The 24,619-nt window shown below is 41.6% G+C and overlaps 1 protein-coding gene across 3 annotated transcripts in view; it reads right to left on the reverse strand.

Annotated features, from left to right (window-relative positions):
- SECISBP2L (SECIS binding protein 2 like) overlaps positions 1-16,101 on the reverse strand; it is a 59,050-nt gene extending 42,949 nt beyond the window's left edge. The window contains exons 1-3 of one of the 3 annotated variants that reach the window (XM_075897206.2): positions 15,758-16,101; positions 1,898-1,986; positions 954-1,132 (exon numbers count right to left, since the gene is read on the reverse strand). In XM_075897206.2, coding sequence (XP_075753321.2) covers positions 954-1,132; positions 1,898-1,927 — 209 coding nt within the window. In that variant the 5' untranslated portion in view covers positions 1,928-1,986; positions 15,758-16,101. Of the gene's footprint in view, positions 1-953; positions 1,133-1,897; positions 1,987-15,112; positions 15,524-15,757 lie in introns of those variants that run through there. The other 2 variants (XM_075897204.2, XM_075897207.2) reach the window with 2 other exon arrangements.
- Positions 16,102-24,619: the final 8,518 nt, after the last annotated feature.

Consider the following 24,619-nt stretch of genomic DNA (forward strand, 5'->3'; position numbering starts at 1 on the left):
TACTCAAGTAAGCTCTCTCTACTCCTTCAAGCACAGAGCAAGTGCAGTGGTCTCACTCTGTTTCTCCTCACCCCCAATTCTATTCAACTGAGTACAACCAAAATAGTCCCACTGGAAATATGAATCCAATTCCCCGCCTCTCCATAGGATTAGGAAGACTATTGGGTGAAGATGAACAAAGACTGAAGATGTGTGTTCAAAAGAGAAGGGAAGATAAGAGCAAAAATTCAAAATAACTGTACAAATCCGCACAAGCCACTTCCTAGGAGGGGAATTGTTAAGTAGAGCCCTGTGCGTGATCAGTGTAAAGCTCTGCCGCAGGACTGGGATTTTATCCTACATAGGAACACATATATAGAGAAGAGAAGGGTCTTCATGACTATATAACTGGCAAATGGCAGAGCTGGGACTAGAATAAGGGTTTCTGGTGTCTAATCCCTTCCCATGCTCAGTTTAATATACCGTGCTGTTTTGCACATGTACTTGCAAATAAAGTTAGCCATGGGAAGGCCTCAGACTGCTAACAGCATACTGTTTTACCATATAAGGATCCAGGCTAGACTTTTTTCTGTAGTACCTTATTTTAGATGTGGGAGGATACAATTCAGAGGTATCTCGTTTAAAGTTTCAGAATAGAGCAAGTGGTTTCAAGAAAGATCTGTGGCCAGCCCTCTGACCAAAACAAGAAAGAACAAGGAATCCAAGAATGGAGGGGATTAAAGGAGAAAAATAGGGAGGACATTGTCTAGAGTCATAGAAATGCTATCCTCATTCATGAGGGGTAGAAAAACAAATAAGTGCAGCGAGCAAGTTCTCAAGCTTATCACTAATTGTATGAAAACTGTTTATATAGTCACTTTCTTAATTTCATGCACATCTTTGACAGAAGGGAATTTTTCAAACTCTTACTTAAAAGTCATCTTTTTCCATATAGAATCAGAACCATAAATTACCTGTTGGCCTGGTTTTCCTGTACAAATGGGTAGCAAGTAATCAGGTAGCTGGGAATAGGAGTTGGTTCCACTCCACTAACACCTCCACAGTCATTGGGGAGAGCCATAGATATCATAAGTGTATCAGGGCCTTTCTTCTGAGGAATAAATGGTTCTACTTCAGCTGATAGCTTCACATTCTTAAGATATGGGGAAAAAAACACAGTATAGAACATTTTGAGAGTCAGTGGTTAAACAACAAGTTAACAAAATGCTGGTAATTATTCTGCAAATCATTAACAGATTATCTTTACTCAGGGCATTTGACACAGATTTTTTTAAATCATATAGGGAACTGTCAATTTAAAATTTAAGTAATGACCAACCTGTTTCCACAAGTCAACATTTATACTTGGAAAATGCATTTTAAAAAGTATTATCTGTCCTAAGTAGGGATATAAATGAGCAACTAGTTAACCTTACTGGTAACCAGTTAGCTAAGGTAACCAGTACTGGTAACCTTAACTGGTAACTGTCGCAGGGCTAGGAGCTGGTAGCCAGCAGCTGAGCCTTGCTGTTCACCTTGTAACTGATAAAGAGTCCAAAATAAACTTGAAAACCATTTTAAGAAAAACAGCTCAAACAACATTTACTAGTTATAAATATGAAAAAATAATGGTATTTATGAGAAAACCTAACTACTCCCCTTATATTCTTTTGAAGAAACCATTCAGCCAGTAATAAGTAAACTGGAGCAAAAAGCATTCCTCTTTCCCCTCTGTTGATGGCCTCTGGCAGCGAGTTCTCAAATTGTGAGGTGGGCCACTCACAACCCTGTTTAATGTGGTTGCCACGGTTGATGGAAGAGCAATCACTCTCACCCTCTTTTCCTTTTCTCTCTTTACTCTTCAAGATTATAAATCAAACATCATTATCTCCATTAAACAAGCTTCTGAAGAACTTACAATCTTAAAATTCACTTGGATGCATTGCATTTAATACAAGTATCAGAAGATCAATCAGCCTGTTGATGCGGGTGGATTTTTGGAGTGATCTGAATGAAGTGGAAAACAATTGACAAATGTTGATTGGAAGGATGCAAAAAACATAGGAGCTGGCATGGAACTACATCACATGGCATTAGTGCTGTCCATTTTCAAACCTCCATATAAACACCATTTTAAAAAGGACTGGAATTGGGAGTTTTGCAAAGAAGGCAATAATCAGGAGAGAGAATAGGATGGAGTGTAAAAAGACACTAAGTTAGAGGTGTAGATGGGGCACCATTGTGCAGGCTTTCATAGTTGCATCTGAACTGAAAACATTATGTGATAGACAATGAAACTTGGTCTACACTTCAAAACTAACTAGACTCGGAGGCAAAACTCAAATCTTAAAAATGGTTTCAGCTAACAGTTTTGCTGCTAGTATGGATTTAACATTACTAAGAAAAGTTTTATTCCATAAATAATTTTTGAGTGTTTCAAGAACAACAACAAATTTTGCCCTGGAGATTACATAAAAGCACATAACTAAAAATCAATTTTATCAGACTGCATTTTCAATGTAATTTTAAAGATGAAGCCCAAAAATGAGTTTTCTACAAAACTGCTAAATAATTTTGCCCTTTTGAAAAAAAATAGGTGGGCTCAAGATCTGGAATGATTTCACTCTGAATTACCAAAAAAGATAACTTTGCACCCATACTCAATACACTGTCAAAGGCTCCTGAAATGACAGACTCCTAGAAATCAATTATCTTGAGGGACTAGACTCAAATTTGGTTATTTGTGGAAAGTGAATTTCTAAGCCTGCTTTATTCTTAATAGGCATGCAAAACAGTAGTCAATTAATTGACTATCTGATAAGCTTAAACTAGGGGCAGGGACAGGGGAGCTAGGGAAGTCTCCTCCGATGCCAGGGGCACGGGCACCTTGGGGGAATGTGGGGTGGGGGCAAAAGCACTCCACCCCCAGACCAATCACTGTCTGAGGGGTGGGGAACCCGGAAATATCTTGGCCATGCCCCTTTCTTTGCAGCCCGGGATCACTTCAAAAATTTCCAAAGTGGCCCCTGGAAAAAATTATTGTCCACCCCTGCTCTATCAGATGCAGCAGGCGGGGGGAGGTGGAGGGGAAGCAGCTCCGGAGCAGCCCCTGGCCATGGCCAACCCCAGCAGCAGCCCCTGTTGGGATCCTCGCAGACAGGGGCTGCTAGACACAACACGTAACTGGGACTGAGCGTGCCCAGCTCAGTTCCGACTCATGCCAGGTCCAGGAGCTACCCCCGCTGCAGCTTTGTAGTTTACATTTAGTAGGAGCCGCAGCAGGGGGTAGCTCTTTCTGAGGGTCTTCCCTTATCAACAAATTGTGTATTGACTACATGATTACTCAATTACCCATCTCTTAACATCCTTCATTCCTCATCCAAACAAGAACTCCAGTTGCAACAAATGACATTTTGCCACTTGAAAGACACATGAACCCTGATAGTAATGTTGGCTGACAGGTGAAGTTCAATTGTTGTGTTCAAGTTCTAAGAGTCTATAAACTTATTTAAAAAAAAAAAAAAAACCTGGTTGTTTTCCTGGCACTGCTTGCCTGGGTTTGGGATCATAGATGGCTCTTGTATACAGTAATTCCTCATTTAACACTATAGATATGTTTCAGAAAATGATCGTGTTAAGTGAAAACGTGTTATGCAGGGTCATTTTCCCATTGAAAATAATGGAAAAGGTGGGGGTTGTGTTTCAAGCGGTGGTGTCCATTGGGACCGGGACATAAGGTTGGGGGAGAAAGGGGACTGGGTTACAGCAGGGAGGTGTTTGGCTCTGGGGAAGAGAGGAGAGGGGAGGGAGACTGAGTTGGACGTATGCCCCTGTGATAGGCCTGCCAGGACCCGCACTGCATCTGGCGAGGGGTCACCGGGGAATGGCACAGCGAGCAGAGAACCTGCCGCCACTTTGCAGGGAGGCGAGAGAAGCCCCGCCCAGCTGCTGGCGACGGGTTGGCTGGGGAAACCCAGGCACTGGCCTGCAAGCAGGGGTGGAGGAAAGGAGGCAAGGTGTCCAGCGAGAGGGAGTCAGCAGGGAATGGCGTGGCAAACAGCGAACCTTCCGCCGCTTTGCAGGGAGGCGGGGGAAACCCCATGCAGGCGACAGGACGGCTGGGGAAACCCAGCCACCGGCCTGCAAGCGGGGGTGGAGGAAAGGGGGCAAGGCGTCTGGTGAGAGGGAGTCAGTGGGGAACAGCACGGCGAGCAGCGAACCCTCCACCACTTTGCAGGGAGGCAGGGGAAGCCCTACACAGCCACCGGCAATGGGCTGGCTGGGGAAATCGTGTTATTCTGGGGACAGTCGTGTAATTCAAAAAACGTTCCCTAAAAAAAAATCGTGCTATCGCAAAAATGTGTTAAGTGGGCATGTGTTAAATGAGGCATTACTGTATTTCAAAAGCAGAATCTCAGCAGAAGCAGCGAAAGCAGAGACTGCTTCAGTCCCCGCTCGCACCATTTCCACTGTGCTTCTACCTCTCCAGCCCCGCGTGGAGATGGGGCTGGGGAGAACCAGCTTTTAAACTGGTTCCCCCCAGCACTGGCTCCTGCTCCCCCACCCCTACTGTCTCTCTCTGATAGTAACAGCAAAGGGGGTGGAAAGCGACTAGTTGACTAGTCTCTGACATCCCTACCACTGCCTACCTCAGGGGTGGGCAAATACCAGTCCTTGGGCGAAAACCCGTCTGCCAGGGTTAGCCCGACAGGCCCCCAACATCACCATATTTACCTGCACCTCTGAAGGCATGGGGGACTCTCAGCTCCCACTGGCCACAAATCACCATTCCTGGCCAATCGGAGTTGCCAGAGGTACCTCCAGAAGTGCAAGTAATTATAATGGCAGTGGCCCACTAGAAGCTAACTCTGGTGACTGCAGTTGTTTTATTGCCCACCTCTGACCTAGTCATCTGTACCACTGTGGGGTGCCTGAAGTCAAATGTCTTAGACTGAGAATGTGTTCCCAGCAGTGATGTGGGGAATGTATGTGGAAATATGGAGATCATTCCTTGATGTTAGGTCATAGTAGAAATCTGTCATTAAGATGAGACTTCTGTATTCTTTACCTTTCCTTCCATAAACTCCACCACTTTTCATAGTTCATTTTATCATGGCATAGTCTTAAGGTCAAATGTAACAATAAAAAAATAGTTGATGAGCCACATCATTAACTAAGGAAGAGGTTTTTGATTTCCTGTAAAGAGGGCACTGCATTCTGTAGTCTGTCTCCAATTCATTGAGATTATTTCTACTTATTAAGGCATCTGGAAAACTATTCTGGTTTCATACATTGCAAGGCCAGAGGGCTCCATAGTGATTATCTAGTCTGACTTTATGTGTAACACATGCCACTGAAATCTCCAAAAATTATTCCTAAAATTTTTTTAGAAAAGCATGCACTTTTATTTAAAATGGTCAATGAAGGAGAATTCATTACAACACATGGTAAATTGTTACCCTCACTATCAAAAAAATATGTTTTATTTACACTCAGCTTGTTAAGTTTTAACTTCCAGTCACTGGATTATGTTGTAACATTTTCTACTGGATTGAAGAAATCATTATTAAATATTTATTTCCCTTATAGATACTTACAGACTGTAATCAAAACAAATAAATGAATAAGATTTATCAAGATAAGGAGATTAAGCTCTTTTGGTCTATCATGTTTACAATCTATTAATAATGCTCATGGCTCTTCTCTGACCTCGGGATGTGAGTCGACTACTCTCATTTCTCCCTTCCCTTGCTGCCTTTATATCAGAGGCAGCAGCATGGGGAGAGAGGGCAGGGGAGGCTGCCATGAAGCAGCCTTGACCAGTGGCAGGCCCAGACTTGCTATGAGAAGAGGCTGCTCTGCAACCCCTGGAGCAGCCCCTGTGTGTGGGGAGAGTGGATGGTCCCATCAGGGAGCTGGGATACACAAACACACACTAAGGATGTTAAAATGCGGTTAATTGGCTAGTCAACGGAATTTCCATCAACTAGTCTATAGGCACTTCCGCATTCCTCCTTTGAAATGTACAAGAGCCCCCACTGGGAATGTGGAACTCGGAATACAGCCCGGGGCCAGTGGGAAGTCCTGCTGACTCCGGGCTGCATACAGGTGCCATCTTTGAAATGCGCAAGAGTCCCCAGCAGGGGCTCTTGTGCATTTCAAGGCCATGGAGCCCGGGATCAGCTGGGGACTCCCCAGTTGATCCCAGGCTCCAAGAGTATTTCCCCAGAACCCAGCTGATCCTGGGTTCTGGGGAAATACTGTGGGAGCTGACCCGGGGCTCCCAGATTATTTCCCCAGAACCCAGGATCAGCTGGGTTCTGAGGAAATGCTCTGAGAGCCTAGGATCAACTGGGGAGTCCCCAGCTGATCCCGGGCTCCATGGCCTTGAAATGCACAAGAGCCCCTGCTGGGGACTCTTGCGCATTTCAAAGATGGCACCTGTATGCAGCCCAGAGTCAGCAGGACTTCCCGCTGGCCCCGGACTGTATTCGGAGTTCCGCATTCCTCCTTTGAAATGTACAAGAGCGCAGTGGGGGGCCCTTGTACATTTCAAAGGAGGAATGCAGAAGCGCCTATCAACTAGTCCACTAGTAAAAAAAACTATCCAATAAGCAAATGCTTATCGGATAGTTGACTAGTCTTTAACATCCTTCACTCACTCACACACACACACCCAGCCGACAGGGGCTCCTGGACCCAGCATGGGCCAGGACTGAGCAAGCCTGGTTCAGTCCTGGATTGTACTGGGTCTGGGACCTACCCCTCCTGTGGATCTGTATTTTAAATGTAGTTGCTCTTACTACATTTAAAATGCAGAACCACAGTGGGGGTAGGTCCCAGACTCAGCATGAGCCAGGACTAAGCAATCCCAGCTCAGTCATGGCTTGTGCTGGACCCAGGACGTACCCCAGCTGCGGCTCTACAGTTTAAATGCTGTAGGAGACAGGCTGCCCACACACCTGGCTCCTACTATATTTGAAATGCAGAGCTGAAAAAGGGGGGTAGCTCCTGGACCCAGAGCGAGCCGGGGCTGAGCACCTTATTGACTAATTGTGTAGTCAATACAAACTGTATTGTTATATGATTAGCCAAATACCCACCTCTTAACATCCTTACTTTGACCTCACTCCATGTCCTCATTATATCAATATCCTTCTTGAATAGGGCCATCAGAACAGGACACAGTATTTCAATGGCAGTCAGACAGTGCCAAATACAAAGATTAAATAGCCTCTCTACTCCTACTCAAGATTCCACTGTTTAGGCACCTCAGGATTGCACCACCCTGTGTGTTCACGTTCAGCTGATTATCTTCCACAACCCCCTGTATCTTTTCCAGAGCTACTGCTTCCCAGAATAGAGTCCTCCACCCTGTAAGTATGACCTACATTCTTTGTCCCTAGATGTATACATTTACATTTAGCAATATTAAAATACATATGGTATGCTTTGGCCCCTTTTTCCAAATGACCCAGATTGCTTTGATTATCTTGTCCTCGTTATTAACTATTCCTCTAATTTTTGTGTCAAAATGAAGACCAAATATACAATCTCCTCTAACAAAAATCTCATGATTTTTGGGGAAACTTGCTCATGATTTTTAAACCTTTGAGGCTACAATATTGGAAAACATTTCTTAATTTTATAGGGAAGAGAGTTTTGCTCTTCATATAGATGTTCAGTTCAACTTACAAAACATTATGCAGTAGCTCATTATATATTTCAGTTCAACAATTACAACTCTACCAAGATGGCATATATAATGAAGAGTCCCTTTGTCTTCTATAGGAGAGCTACTGTAGTCATCAACAGCTGCAAAGACAGAAGATGACACTAACAGGACCAGACTGATAAAACTTTGTTCTATAGTTACAGCACTGTATGTTTAATCTTAGAAAAGTTTTTGTTCATTGTAACTTAATGTCATTCAATATTACCCATTAAAATAGGACATGTCTTCTATCCAGGAGAGCAATGCTAACACTCAGATATTTTTTCCACCATCTACAATGTGAGAAAACAGATGCATATGCTACATTTCACAGAAATAGAATAAAGTTGATTTTTTTTACTATTTAAAAACCTGGAAACAAGAAGTCTAGTTGCAAAACATAGGCAACAAAGATTCTATAAATTGTTTTTTCTATTTTATTCTTGAAACTTATGTTTCAAATTTTCCACAATAATTTAAGTATGCCGACAACTCACATGCTTCATCTATTTTAAGACCAACTTCACAAATACAGAAAACGTTACCATAATTATTTGACTTCTAAATGGCATGTGTTTAAGGAACGGTAAATACACAGCTTAATCTGATAACACCAGGAACAGACTTCGTAATATTGTGTGAAATATAATTATACTCTGCTACAGTTAAAATGTATTTCCAATGCAGTCTAGGAATGTAAGCGTCTAGTCATGTAGTCAACTACTCAATGAGCCTAAGCTCAGCGGGCTGTCGAGTCACTACCCAACTACTCACTCCCGCCCCCTGCAAAAGGGGGGCAGGGGTCGGTGCTGGGGGGAGCCGACTCCTCCCAGGATCCTCTCAATGGTGTGGGGGAAGGCAGAGATGCAGCGGTCCGGGACCTGGCACGAGCCAGAACTGCTGAGTTCCAGCTCATGCTGGGTCTCAGACCACTGCTCCTCTGACTACATTTAAAAAGCAGAGCCACAGAGCAGGACCTGACACGAGCCAGGATGCGGCAATCCCAGCGCATGCTGGGTCCCAGACTGCTGCACTTTTGCTTTTTAAATGTAGTAAGAGCCATCTGGTCTTTACTACATTTAAAATACAGAGTCACAGCAGGGGACCAGGGACTGCTAGAGTCCAATTTCCTTGCTATGGCTGCATAACGAACATACATTTGAAATTTATATTCAAGTATCAAGTATCAGAGGGGTAGCCGTGTTAGTCTGAATCTGCAAAAGCGACGAGGAGTCCTGAGGCACCTTATAGACTAACAGATTTATTGGATCATAAGCTTTTGTGGGCAAAGATCCACTTTATCAGATGCAGGAGACCCACTTCGTCAGATGCAGAAGAATACTTCAATCTCCCTAGACACACAGTAGCAGATTTAAAGGTAGCCATCCTGCAACAAAAAAACTCCAAGAACAGACTTCAAAGAGAAACTGCTGAGCTACAGTTCATCTGCAAATTTGACACCATCATTTTAGGATTAAACTAAGACTGTGAATGGCTAGTCAACTACAAAAGCAGTTTTTCCCCTCTTGGTGTTCACACCTCCACATCAGCTGCTAAAAGTGGGCCTCATCCTCCCTGACTGAATTGACCTCATTATCTCCAGCCTTACTCTTGATTGGTACTCTTTTCTTATGCGCGTATATTTATACCTGCCTCTGGAATTTCCCCTACATGCATCTAATGAAGTGGGTCTTTGTCCATGAAAGCTTATGTTCCAATAAATCTGTTAGTCTATAAGGTGCCACAGGACTCCTCGTTGCTTTTTCATATTCAAATATGTATTTTAAGACTGCTTGTTTTACGAGTACCAATGGAAACAGCACAGACTTTACACAAAGCTGAAATTTAGTTTGCGACTCATTCACTGAGTATTATAGAAGTGGTGAAAATCTAGCCTGTCACGATTTTGCAATTGGTATGCTTTGGTTGGAAAGATTTTCTTTAGTTGACATGATAATCCCAACCTCATTTATGATGAAGGCCAATTACATGCACAATAATGACTAGACAACATTAAGGCTGATCTGTATATATTACTTTGATACACACGTTACATAAGGTAACGTCTTATTGGACTAACTTCTCAGACATTCTGATTACTTCTCCAGATCTGAAAAAGAGGTCTGTGGAGCTTGAAAGCTTCTCTCTCTCCAACAGAATTTGGTCCAATAAACGAATATTACCTCCTCCAGCTTGTCTCTTGAAAATAAAAGTCATAGTATCTTGCAGTAGGATTATTCTAAAGGGACAGTAAATTTAAAATTCAACATTTCTACCAGAAACCATGCAAGAACAAAACAAAACATTAGAAAATATGACTTCTTAAGTGTGATTATTTTACACTAAGTGTAGTTCAGTCAATTACTCCTCGGTTGTATGGGTCTTTTAAAGAGCAACAATAGAGAAAAAGAAAATGTAATTACAAGGTAGTTAGGCCATTTCTAAACTGCCACTTTACTATACTGCCACTTTCTCACTGAGAGGTGTGAAAAAACATGTTACAGCACTATACAGTATAAGAATAAACGGACTTCAAGCACTGGTAGCTACTCCCGTCTTTTAGGTGGTTTGCTTGTGCTGTGGACACACTTTCACTTGAAAGCACTGCTACAGAAGCACTTTAAGTATAGCCTTAGCCTCAGATTCAGAGGTTGGTAAGGCTCTTTGTTTTTAATATTTACTGAACAATTCCCAGATTTTACAAAAGCTATGATTTGTTTTGTTTATTGATTTTGGGCCACTCAAGTACATGAAAGTACTGATTATGTTTAAAAAATATCAATACATTGCATTAAGTAGCTATGTTGATGTTAATAATGTTAGGCTATGACACAGCATGTCAGAAACTGTCTGCTAAAGTAAGGCAATGTAGAAAACAGGTGCACGTGTGTGTGTGCATTTGTGTACATTCTATTAATCTAAAACGAACAGTCCTGTGGCACCATAGCTCCCTCTAAGCTGCTAGCCTGCCCACCTCTTAAACAGAGCCATGCAGCAGTGTGGTGGGAGACAGGCAGCTGCTTGGGTGGCAGATAGTCGGCTGCTCCAGCCAGCTATGGCCGGAAGAACCGCAGTGTGGGCGGCTGCCACCAAAGGAACCGTGGGGCAGGAGGCTGCCGCTGGGGTTTGGGGCCGTGGAAGGGTTGCTGCTGCTAGGGGTTGGAGCTGCGGGAGGACAGGTTGTTGCTGTCAGGGCTCAGGGCCGCGAGCGGGAGGGCTGCTGCCGCTGGGGCTTGGGGCCGCGAGTGGGAGGGCAGCTGCTGCTGGGGGTTGGGGTTGAAGGTATTCTTCATTCCTATTATTAATACAGACAAAGGAAAGGTACCTTCCCCCCCAAAAAATGATCAGAGTTCAGAACAGATCCTGGATGGTAAGATTTCTTGCTGTATATGATGGATGAATGGATCACTGCTCAAGAATCCATTCCATAAGCAAGTCTGGAGCTAAGAGCTGTACCCTATCTTTCATTGCAGGCTTGAAGTATAGGAGGTACTGTGTATAGTGAACTGGAGGAGAGAAGGTAGGACTATTTCAGTTTGCTTTTATCTGTGCCCAGATCTGCTGAATACTTCCTGCATGACTTCTGGCAATTTACTAACTACTCTGTGCCTCAGTTTCCCTGTCTATAATATACAAACATCGTGCCTCAAAAAGTATCACAGAAGGTTTGGAATGCCTTGTTCATTTAATGTGGGCAAAGTGGCATGAGACTGCCAGTGCAAGGGGGAAATGGTTGTCTGATACGAGTGCCTAATCTCAGGTCAAACTATGGGCTCTCTCCCCATCGTCAAAGCACCAAAGGTACATCCACGCCACCAATGCCCTCAGCTTCAAGCGCCCTTGCCCAGAGCTGCAAGAAAGGGGAAGCACAGAGCTGCTCCTTTGGCAGGGGAATTCTCTAATGGGTGGGTGCCACACATTTGAAAATGCACACAACCCCATTGTTGGCACACAAGACAAAATTCACTCCGCTCACGAACGGAAAACCATAGAAAGAATACTGTGTGGCACCTTTAACAAATAATGTTAGTCATTTTCTGTAAGGTACCACAGGACTAGGTGCTGTTTTTAAAGTTACGGACTTACATGGCAATCCCGCTGAGATTTATTAATCTACAGTTTACTAAATAAATCACAATATTCAAATGCTTTATATTTTAATTCTCTTATTTTTTTCCGTTGCTTTTTTTCCTGTCATCCCATTTAGACAAATACGACTTACATGGGGCCACTATTAAGTGTATGTATAATTGTCTGGCTACTGTAAGGTGGATGCATAATCATGCTGGAAGAGCGTAATAAGTGGGGTTCTGCAGGTGTCTGTTTTGGGTCTAATTCTGTTCAATATCTTCATCAATGAATTAGATATTGGTATAGAGTATGCTTATTAAGTTTGCAGATGACACCAAGCTGGGAGGGGTTGCAACTGCTTTAGACAATAGAGTCAAAATTCAAAATAATCTGGACAAACTGGATAAATGGTCTGAGGTAAATAGGATGAAGATTAAGTAGAGCAAATGCAAAGTACTCCACTTAGGAAAGAACAATCAGTTTCACACATACAGAATGGGAAGCAACTGTTTAGGAAGGAGAACTGCAGAAAGGAATCTAGGGGTCACAGTGGACCACAAACTAAATATGAGCCAACGGTGTGACGCTGTTGCAAAAAAAGGAAACATGATTCTGGGATGCATTAACAGGTGTATTGTGAGCAAGACACGAGAATTCATTCTTCCGCTCTACTCTGCACTGATCAGGCATCAATCGGAGTATTGTGAGCAATTCTGGGCACACCTTCCTTGAAATGTGGAGAAATTGGAGAAGGTCCAGGGAAAAGCAACAAAAATGATTAAAGTTTAGAGAACATGAGCTATGAGGAAAGACTGAAAAAACTGGGCTTGTTTAGTTTGGAAAGGAAAAGACAGAGAGGACATGATAGCGGTTTTCAAGGATCTGGAAGGGTGTTACAAGGAGGAGGGAGAAAAATTGTTCTCCTTGGGCTCTGAGGATAGGACAAGAAGCAATAGGATTAAACTGCTGCAAGGGAGGTTTAGGTTGGACATTAGGAAAAACTTCCCAACCGTCAGGGTGGTTAAATACTTGCATAAATTGCCTAGAGAGGTTGTGGAATCTCCATCTCTGGAGATATTTAAGAGCAGGTTAGATAGACATCTATCAGGGCTGGTCTAGACAGTGCTTGGTCCTGCCGTGAGGGCAGGGGACTGAACTCAATGACCTCTCAAGGTCGCTTTCAGTTCTAATGTTCTAGGATTCTCTCTCTCTCTCTCAACATTAACTCTGGTGTGATTCAGAAAATGCACTGATTTTCACTTAATTCTTAATTTCTGTAACCAACACTGATACATTCCTGAGAAATTTAAAAAAAATAAAATCTGAATCAAAGGGGCTTTTACATTGGGAAAGGTAACGTAACCCAACAGTTAGAGGAAGGAATCAGAAATCAGGACATCTAGTTACTTTTCCAAGCTCTGTTACTGGCTTAGAATATGACCTTGGTGACGTCACTTAACTTTCATATGCCTCATGTCTACCCACCCCTTGAATGAAGTTTAATATTTATAAAAGTGCTATGAGGTATTAGGGCAAAGCACTACATAAGTGAGTCTTTTTTCCCATTGGTCAAGAATAAATCTGTCTAATAGCCACTAGAAGACTTAGGGACATTATATATATATATATATATATATATATATATATATATATATATATATATATATATATTGTTGCAAACCAATCCTGACTCTCTCTTAATATACTGAAGACCATGTTCTGGTTATAGTTCAATCACATGAAAATAAGAATCCTAACAAAACAGTCTTCTGACAAGGACTGCCTTCTGGGATCACTTCAAGTTTAAGAAAAGAAATGGTGTGTAACTTAGAATCTAGGCTGACTTTTCTTTATCCACAATAGACAGGTTTTCCAATGTTCATCTTCTCAGAGAGAAATAAAACTGGGCAAACTGGACAATACAAAACAATGTCATCCAAATTATCAGGGCAATAAGCACTCAGAACTATGATAAAAACACATCATATTTGTTGGCACCTCTCTCTTTGCACTTTGTTCAAGCAGTCAACCGACAGGATGTTTTAAGCAACAAATGAACGAGAGCATTTTCTTGACTGACATTTTGCAACTCCACTTGATTTCCTAACTACGCTAACAGAGTCTTATGCATAATTCTAATTAAACAAACACTTCCTAATCTTTTACTTTGAAAACAATAGCATTTTATAAAAACCCAAATTGTTTCTCTTCTCGTCGTTCTATACCACCACTTTCTTAAGCAGAAAACATGCAAAAAACTTAAGTGTGACCTTGTCTACAATGGGAAAATAATCCATGGTTGACAACAGACATTATCCACACTTACTATTTAACTGCACTTGAACACACTTAATTTCTGGTGCTGACCAAACAATTCCAACACATTACAGAAATCAAAACAAATCCCAGAGTAGAATAAGGGGCTTAGAATAAGTTTATGTAACATCTTTATCTCTATAGTATTAATTCAAATTATTTCACCACAGTAGAGAGGAGCTCATATATTATAGTGATGGAGCCATACAAACATAGCTAGTGGGGAGCTCAGAGGAATCCGTAGATGACACTTTCTATTTTGTAGTTATTTTGTTAGTGCAGACAATGCAAATTAATACAAGATATGTGATTGGCTGTCCTTTTTCTTCCAGACAGATTTTTATCTGAAGAGATTAATTTTAATATTGACACTGACAATACCTTTTTACCTCTCAAATATGATACATATAACATGATGCAACCCATCTGCTTTTCTATAAATCACATTAACAATTCCCATGAGATGAGAAGTTAATTTTATTCTAGTTAGTATAGATGACGGATTTTGCTGTGTTCACATCAATAAAACACTACAAAATTGTGATTGAGTGAATTTTAAAAAGGTCTTTCATTCCTGTCACAAGAGCCTAAAATAAGGTAAATTGATCAGTCTACGACCCTCCTGTTAATGAATTAGAAAAAAATTAAAAGGGAGGAGAAGAGGACTTGTTTCAGGTGTTATCTTTAATAATATGCTCCAAACCAGGGATAGAAAAAGCTAGATTGTGCCCCAAACAGAGACTTAAATCTATCCCAGAAACAAACAAGGATTTAAACAACTCTGCAGGTTTTACACACTAGGTAAATGACACATCTGTTAGTTTTGGAGATGTTTTAAAATGCCTCTCCTGATGATTTTACATACTTCAAATGAAATCTTAGTTATTCCAATTGTCCCAGCAATTTGAAACATGACAGGGAAAAAGAGCTGAGGGGAGTATCACAGCATCTTGACACAACATTATAAATATGACAAACAAAATCAACTTGCATAAACTTAAAAGAGGTGGGTAAAAAGCAACAGGATCTCACCTAGGGTATTTTAGTTGCTATCTTAACACAATCCCCTGCTCTCAACCACACACTCTTCATGAGACTCTCTCCAACTTCCCGGCCCAAGAGAAGGAAAGGTTTTGTGGGGGGGGAGGGGTTAAGGCCTGTGTTGTCATCCTTGTTAACGAGTGAAACGCACCCCCACAGACAGACACGAAAAGATCAAGTTTTCTTTTCCATCAACAGCCGCTGGGCCAATAAAAGCCATTCCCTGCCCCGCCCTGGCCCGCTCCGGTTTTCTGGGGAACTTCTCAAGACTGAACTCCGGGCTGAGATTGTTGACGTGTGGAGCGAAAACAGCTTTTACAGCAACCCGCCCCTCCAGGCCCATACACACAAACACGCTGGCACCGCTCATCTGCCGAACGCCCAGGAGCCCCTCGCCTCGCTGCCCAGCGGCCTGGAGTGCAGGCCTGAGAGCTGCACCCAGGGCCCCCCCTCCCAGCTGAGCAGACCCAACCCCCCCTCCCCCCGGCTTACAGCTCGGTCTCCCGGCGGCCGCAAATCCCTGTTACCCCCCAGCCGCCCGCGAGCTCCCCGACCCTGGCACCCCTCGGCCCACGCCACCCTCCCCTCGTTCGTTGTTTACAGTGCGCGAGCTCGCCGCCCCCGTCCTGCCCGTACCTTGTCGGCTTTGTCCATGGCTCCTCCAGCTGAGCTGGGGAGAAGCAGCGGAATGTCAGGCTCAGCTACCTTGCTGCTACTGAGCATGCGCCAACGCTTTGCGCACGCGCACTCACGTCCCCGGAACTCCAGTACGGTCCAGTGGCCGTCGGACGCTGCCACCTGTAGAGAACCGGGGCGGGGGCGGTCGGCCGAGCGGAGACAGCACTAGGGAGAGGGTGTGTCAGCGGAGGCGAGCCAAGTCCTCTTCCTCCATGGCGGCCTCCTCCCCGGCTGGCTCGCTGAGTAGCTTCTGCGTACGCTTGAGCCTCGACGGCTGACACGGAAACCAGCTCCCGGCTGCGCCAGTGATGGGCGGGGAAGTGGGGAGTCTGCGGCCCGGCTGCATTGTGTGGGACGGAAGCCGGGTGGACTCAAGCCGTGCACTACGGGTTGGCCAAGTGGCTTTGCTGGACTACCCTTGCTGGAGGCAGAGGGAGTCTAGTGGTCAGAGCACAGGACTGGGAGCCAGGACCCCACCACTCATCTCTCAGCTCTGTACGTTATTTACTCAGCAGAAGGCTCTGAGGAGTGTCTGAGTGTTTAATTCATTGAAATGCTGATGTAAGTGGTGAAAGTTGCTTCTATAGTTATTTGGAGGCACAGAAGTCCTGATCCTGCAAACCCTTAAGCATTAGTGTAGCTTTGTGTTTACAGGATTGGAGCCAATTCTTTAAATTTCTTGAAAGAATAGTGTGGTTTATAGACGTACACGCCCAAAGAAGGGCAGTTCTAGCTTTTCTATCATGCCAAAACGAAACACCCCTCAAAAAAACTAGTAAGTAGGAACTGACAGTATAGTTCAACTCACATGAAGCAGCAAGCTAGAGCTACAAATGTTATTGTAACTGTTCCTGATTGCCTTAACAAGAGGGTTTGAACTCTTGTGCTTCAGCACTGACAGCACAAGACTTTACCACTTGAGCTAATTAAATCAATTTAACAGTGAGGGAGACAACAGTGTGTGACATTCATAAGCTTATATGAGCTAGCTAGTAGTGGAGGATTATATTATGTTGACTTTTTAATTTTCATTTTATCTCATTAACTCCGTATATTACTGAGACACAGATTTTTACCACCAGCAGGTCTGCAAAGTGATCATCCTCTTTATAGCAAACTCTCTTCTTCACCATCTTTTGGTATAGGAAGTTGTCTTAATATCTATAGCAACTCCAATGGAGGCATAACCTATTCAAAGCACACTGATACCCAGAAGGAGAGAAGGGATAGTATAAGGATTTTAGAACAGTGATGTATGAAAGTGACAATTTTTTAGTAGCTGCTCGGCTTTTTTTTTTTTTTAAACATACTGTCTGTGTTTACAGTGGCATGAATTTCCGGAAATGCTTAAAACAGAACAGTTTTCCGTTATAAGTATTTCCAGAAAAAGAGCGTCTACACTGGCAGGCTGCTTTTCCGGAAAAGTCCTTTTTCCGGAAAAGCGTCTGTGGCCAATGTAGATGCGCTTTTCCGGAAAAAAGCCCCGATCGTCATTTTCGCGATCGGGGCTTTTTTCCGGAAAAGACTACTGTGCTGTCTACACTGGCCCTTTTCCGGAACAGTTTTCCGGAAAAAGGACTTTTGCCCAAGCGGGAACAGCATAGTTTTTCCAGAAAAGCAGCTGATTTCTTACAGTAAATCGTAACTGCTTTTCCGGAAATTCAAGGGGCCACTGTAGACAGCTCGCAGCTTATTCCAGAAAAGCGGCTGCTTTTCCGGAATAAGTGGCCCAGTGTAGACACAGCCACTGTGTGTAATGGAGGAGTGTGAAAAAGATTATGGAACTCTGTGGGATAATCTAGGAGGTGCACATAAGCTTGTCTGAGACTTGTGCGTGGCTGGGTAAATTGCAAAAGAAAAGGACCACATGCAGGCAGAGTTTAGGTAGAGCTAGGAAAGTCCAGAGGACTGACCAGCAGAGATGTTATGCAGACTCAAAAAAGCAAAAATCACATGAAAGTACAACTTGCAGCCATCTACAAAGGTTTATGTGTAGCTACTAATGGATAACTTATTCATCATCACTGCTGCTTCTGCCTCTCCCCCAATATGATTCCGAGAGAGAGAGAGAGAGAGAGAGAGGGGTGTGTGTGTGTAAAGCAGTCAGTCAAACTTTATTTCCTTTGCCCTTAAAATCAATCCTATTCTCCTGTCCCTCGTTTTAATATTTGTAAAGCTGTTTGAAAAAACATGCTGCAGCAAGAAGTTTTGCATTGTATTGTCAGAAGGCAGATTCAGCAAAGAAAGCCTAAGAATTCTGTATAAGTGACTGTGGCAGCTTTCTTATATGGTGTTGGCAACTACAGAGCATAGGACTCCTCTCCACTGGTCACTGAAGCATCCATAAGGCTAAATGTTATTGAAAAGTGATGGGTCTTGCATTGTGCTCTGAAGGCCCAAATACTTGAGATCTTTTGGTCTAATACAAAAATAAGATACTAGAAGAATCTTCCACCTATGGATGTTAGATTGCATATAATCGACTAATCAAGTAGTCGATATTTTGATAAGGGGGAAACTGTAGGGCTGCAGCATGGTTTTGAATTCATTAAGAGATGCTGTAGGGGGACCGAGCCAGGACAGTTGGCAGTCTGAATACATTTAAAAAGTAGAGGCGCAGCATCTGGGACCAGGCATGAGCTGGGAATCAGCGACCACATCTGGTCCCCCTGCTTCTCTTCTGCCTCCCCAGAGGGTGCTGGGGAAAACCAGCTTTTAAGCTGGCTCCCCACCCTACACTGGCTCCTGCTCCCCCCCACCTTTGCTGCCTCTCTTTGATAGTGGCAGGAAGGGAGGGAAGTGACTAGTTTAGTCATTACTTGACTACCCGATAAGCATATGCTTATCAGGTAGTCAACTAGTCACTTACATCCCTACTTGCACCAAGTCACCTGATTGCTGAGCCCAGTCCACTGTAGTATCTTGCCCCATTGTAGATAATGATCGCCAGTAAGAGGTTCCCCTGACCAAGTGCTGAAAATAATACAAGTAGCGTAGATGGAATAAACATAGGCCTACTCACAGGGCATAATGGTACATGTGCATAAATCTTGGCAGGATTAGGGACTAACACTGATTTGGTGAGTGTGACAGATAGAACTATAAAAGTTCCACTTTCAAAAAACTGCTTAATATGAGCATTCAATTCACCTAACATTTTTGTAAGAAAAAGCATTAGGCTAGAAAAATAAAACAAGTATAATTTGGTTAATTACCACTTAAACTTGTAGCAAAATGTCAATACTCCCAGCTAAAGCATGCTAATGGGAAAAAAATTGAGTGATCAGAGACCAAATACCTACCTAAAAGAAAAAGTTAAGTATGTTAAGATTTACTGGAACAGGTCCTTGAGTATTCCTAGAAAGTGCATTTACACTTTTGTTAATAAAAAAACAAGCAGATTTGAATCGGTGAGAAGTGCACATGAGAAATGAATGGTATATTTAATTAACAATCAGCAAGTCTCCATCATAATTTCAACATTAGGTTAAACAAAGTTTTACAAAACTATTTTGCTAAAGCTTCCCAGATACACATTCTTCGTTTAAATGCCACCTGTTACATACCAATCTGTACTGTTATAAACAAGTGTTCCATAGCTTGGATTCACAGGACAGATGCACTCTATCTTGCCAGGCATAACACAGCAATTTTCTCATCTATTTCTAACATTTTACCTTTAAAGAGGAATACACAATTTATGGTGTTTTGTATATGGACTATCGCATTATATGTTAAGCTCTTATCTTGCAAATTGGTTGTCTAGGGTAGAAATTTACAACTATATAGACTATGACTAAGTTCACTAGATTTCATTTGGGCATAAGAACCAGCAAGATCACAGACAGACCTAAGTCTCATTTCTTCATAGACATCTATTGAACTGTACGTTGAAAATAATTCAGTAGCAGGGTAGATAAAATCAATGATTTTTTTTAAATCAAACAGATTTTTTATATAAATTGGATTTATTTTAAAAATTAGTAAAATACCAAATTACTCATTTAAAAATAAGTTATAAATAAGTCTCATCACAAACATACTACACTTCTAGTCTGTCCAGCCTAATTGCCAGCTCTTCCTTCTTGAAAGTTCTGTGCTTTCAATTTCTCAGCAAACTAAAGTAACGTGCAAAGAAAGACACGGGCTCTATAGGATTGTTTTATCCTGTACTTACATAGTGGTGGACCTGGGCCAAGTGGTGGACCTGGGCCAAGAATGACAGAGGAGCTAGTTAAGATATTGTCTTAAAGACAAAGACAATATATAGGAAAGGATGGAGGTAGCACACAGAGGAACAGTGGAGTGGACTGGAAAGAAAAAAAGGGAAGACGTTATTCAGCATGCACACAGCTTCCTATATTCCTTCACACTTTTGCCACAGAAAAAACGTGCATGGGTTCTGGACATAAGATACAGTAGACTTCCGATATATATATATATATATATATACACACACACACACACACACACACACAGTATACTTTATATACTGTATATAGTGTTCTTAACCCTTTTTATTGTACATACTGTATACCGTATACTGTAATGTTTTAGGTTTTTTTAAGCCTTTTTTACCCTTTTTGCTCAGTTCAGCTGCTGCCGTTGTTACCTTCTGACTCATTTTTTGCCGAAGCTCACACACTAGGCTCTTGCCATTTTGATGCCGGACTATTGGAGTTTTACTGTAGATCCTATCTGGGAATATTCTGAATAAATTTGTTCCCCGGATGAAAAAGGAAAACATGCCAAGTGCAAGCAGATGACACAGGGCCTACATGTAAGAACAAAATATCATAAGAGAGCTAGTTGTAGAAGTTATAAGGAGACTGTACATTTAATGTTGTGAGGACTTTTCTGTTGGAGTTAATAGAATTTGAGAATAAAAAAGTTTAAGGACAATCATCAGCCAGCAATTCAGTAGTTAGCTGCAATTGCAAATATGAAACATTTATGTAACATTTAAGACTTAATTTAATAAAATATAAGTGCTATTGTGTGATTTAGTTCTTTTACCATTTCTAACGTACTGCTGCTGCATCAGCAGCTTGACACAGATAATAAGTAGTATGTACTACTTCCCAAATTAATCAAATCAAGTTACCTAAAAAAAAAAATATAGAAAGTAAACCCTTAGATATTGTAAAATGCTGTACTCAGTTTTTAAATGAACATGTTTTCATGATCAGATTTGCACAATTCTTTAAGAAATATGTGAAGAAGCATTAGTAGGAAACTCGATTTAAATCAATTCATCCTGCTCAGTAGCTGGCTTCCTTGCATGTACAAGTAGTCTACATGAAAACATGCCTGAAATCTTGTTGCCTCATCCTCCCTCAACCCTGTCCCTTTTGCATCTGAGCATTAATCAATATTTTGAGCCTTTAAGGGGCTGAGACTGTCTATTACAACACCAGGGGCCCTAAAGGGGATCTTTTAGGTGTATTTGTAAAAATAATACCAAAAATCAATGTGATTGCTGTATGTAATCATTAAGGGGGCAGCAAATATCTGAGAACTGCCTCAATTAAGGCAGCATTATCTTAGACTCCACACCTTAAATCTTGTCAGGGTTGGTAGCCAACAAGACCATAGTGCCTATAGTGATTGGGGGGAACAGATAGAAGAGTGAACTATTAACCACAATGGGGTAAAATCCTGGCTTCACAAAAGTCAAATGAGCAATAGAGGGGTTGGCCCTTCCAGTCCTCATAGAAACTCTTTCCACACAGCACCTGCAGCCTTTGTGCTTCCTGTCCCATCAGCACTTTCAATGAGCCCAGTAAAGGTTCTTCCTTGACCACCTCCCCCATCACAATGTTTTTCAGTGTAATGTGCAATAAGGATACCCACATAATAAAGGTCCTCAGTACAGTGTTTGTTGCCTGAAAAGGGCAGTTTTTACCATACTTTTAAAGTTTATTTTACAAAAGGGAGAGACAAAAATGAATTTACCCAATTTAATGAAGGTTATGATCCAGACATGTTAACGGATGTTTCCATGCAATGAAGTTTGTTCTCTTAATGACTATGGTATTATGCAGATTATATTAACCGTATCCAGCTGATGTAGTTGAACAAGTTTAATTAGTAACAAACAGATGGGCATGAGATATAAGCATACAGATAACCTGTAATATATTTCACTTTTTCCACAAATTAATTCTAACTCAAAGTACAGCTATGCGTCTTTACAAAACAAAGTTTACATTCCTCCCCATAGTTGTATTTCTTTTGCTTATTTCTGCCAAGTTAAGTTGACTTATTTTAAATTTAGTCACTTCCTATCTCCCCGATAATGTGGAAGAACTTGCCTAACTGGCAGAAAACTCAGTGAAGAATGCCACTGAGAACAATGGAGACAATTGCCTTCTTTGTAATGGACATCAGAACTACAAAGTGGAATGCAACTTAGTTCTTTGAGAATCCCACCCAAAATAAAGCTGGCCACAGAGTATGTGTTAGGACATTTTCTTAAGATATTTGCTGGATTTTTTAAAATAATGAATCATTATGATAACATAACTGTTCATTGTAAAATTATTTTTGTGTTCCCAAAACACATACCAACATAAAGGTCACACTTAAAAGGGCCTTTATTCATAGTAACTAGCAATAAGAAGTCTTCAGATCTAAGTCCAGCTGTACTTTTAAAAAGTTAGATCTATATAAACAAATATACATAATGCAAAGGGGGCACTGTGGATGACCTGAGATGTTGAAGGGGTAGAGGCAAAGTAACTCAAATCTTGCATAAGATTACTTAAACCTCTGTTTTCATTAAAAAGGAGAGAAAGATGCATAGTCATTCACATGAACTGTGTTAGACCTCTACCCCACAATTATTACATCTATGCCAGAGCACTTGGTTACAATATAGTTCGGTTTTTGCTTGTGTAGTGGGACCAAAACATATTAAAGGATGCATGTCAGAGGGGAAAAAAAATCCAGCTATTCACGCATAATATGCATATAACTGTGGGTGCAAATTCAACAGCAATTTTTGAAAATATAGTTCTAATTGTCCAATTTAAAAATGTTTCTCAAATCTGATATTTCAGGCACAATTAAATGCTGCATTTTTCTTCCGCTAACATGGCACGAGAAAAATACCCAAAATTACAGTTTGTAAACAACAATGATTAGGCCTGGCCTCTGACAGCATTTTAACTTAGTTTTTAAAAGTTTATTCAATTTATTGCCACATCTGTAAAGCAGCAGGTAAAACCCTGCTCAAAATACTGCTAGTACCTGGAAGGTGGCGAGCAAGCTGGAAAACAGGTCTGGCTCACCTACAAAACTGGCAAACATGCAAACTGCCAGAATCAAGAGCTAGCTGGCAGCAGTTACACTGATCATGCAACAAGCAGCAGGAAGTCCCTACAAGATAGGATCAGCCAAGCACAAGTGATTCTGCCATGAAATGCCTGTACTATATAGTCAACAACGCACCATTATGTCTGCTTTACAAGCTTGCAGCCATGAAGAGCAAGATTTATCCTCAAATATGAAATTGTGATACAGATGCACTTTGCAGACTATTCTTCTGTTGATTTTGAGGGATATAAGTGGGTAAAAAATCCCTCATGCCTCCATCATATGTTCCCTTCTAGATAATATTGTTAAAATATTATATTATAATAAAGCTACATGTCTAATTCCCTGATGTAAGAATTTCTTGGGTCTATTCTTCAGAAATACAGCATCAACATTTTACTGTTTTTGCAAATCAAATGAACAGCTAAAGTTAACCGAATTTCCAAAAATAAACTTGTGAATTGTAATTTGCATTTTTTTAAAATATAGAATAACTTAGCACAGCACTTCTGAAATGTTAAACAATTGCTCTAGCCTGTGAGGGAGAAAAATATTTTGGGGTATATACCAGAAAGATGTCATGTTACTGCCACTTAATACAAACAAGTAGGATTGCTTCTTGTGTAAACTATGTCAGCAACAGAAAAATAAAATTGAAAAATATATTCAAATAGGATCCTAGCATTTTACAGTGAAGTAACATTTCCAGTTAGTTGAGAGAACCATATATTTTTGATAATGGACTCTTGAGTTACAGGCATCTTTTACTATTCTGAAATGTACCAGCTGGGAGATTCAGCCTTACTTTTGTTTTGATTTTGCTTAAAATGGTCACCTTCCTTCTTGTTGAACCTATATTCCTAAATGCCATTCCAGCTGGCATACATGATTAAACTAGATAAACAGAATACCCTCCTTATTTCAGAGGATGCAGCTATTACATATTATTTATTGTAATACAGCTGGATTCTGATTTTACTCAAAAATGCACCGATTTGGAGCCCAGTCCTTAACTCCAGTTTCATTAATAAAGATTGGTAAAGTGAACATCACTGGGAGCAAAAAGAGTACTGTGGAAGCAGGAGTTACTGCATTCTATCTTCCTTCCTGAGAATTACTAATGGTCTCCACCCAACAGATATACCTAGGTTTTGTGAAGGCTCTGTAAGTTACAAAAACAAAACCCAAAAACACCACACACACACCACACAACAACTGCAAGCAGCTCGTGTATGCACAATTATTTAAGCCCTGTTGGTGTCCGGTTAATGCTTCCTCTCTTTTAGAGAAGGGGGAGGAGGACTCAATTGTTTCCACTCTCCCAAGCTAGGGGAGGGAGGGAAATGGCAGGGAAGAGAACCTATGACAGAAGGACTCAGCATCCCACCTTGTTATGGGAAAGAGACCCCTGAAGGAGGAATGACTATCCATAGGGAAGACACTGGACTGCAGATATAGAACCAAGGGCTTGGAAAGTGGTGTATTTATTGGCCAGACACAAAT

The sequence above is a fragment of the Pelodiscus sinensis genome, chromosome 14 (genome assembly GCF_052426305.1).
Source record: "Pelodiscus sinensis isolate ZL-2025 chromosome 14, ASM5242630v1, whole genome shotgun sequence".
In the NCBI taxonomy this organism is placed as follows: domain Eukaryota; kingdom Metazoa; phylum Chordata; order Testudines; family Trionychidae; genus Pelodiscus; species Pelodiscus sinensis.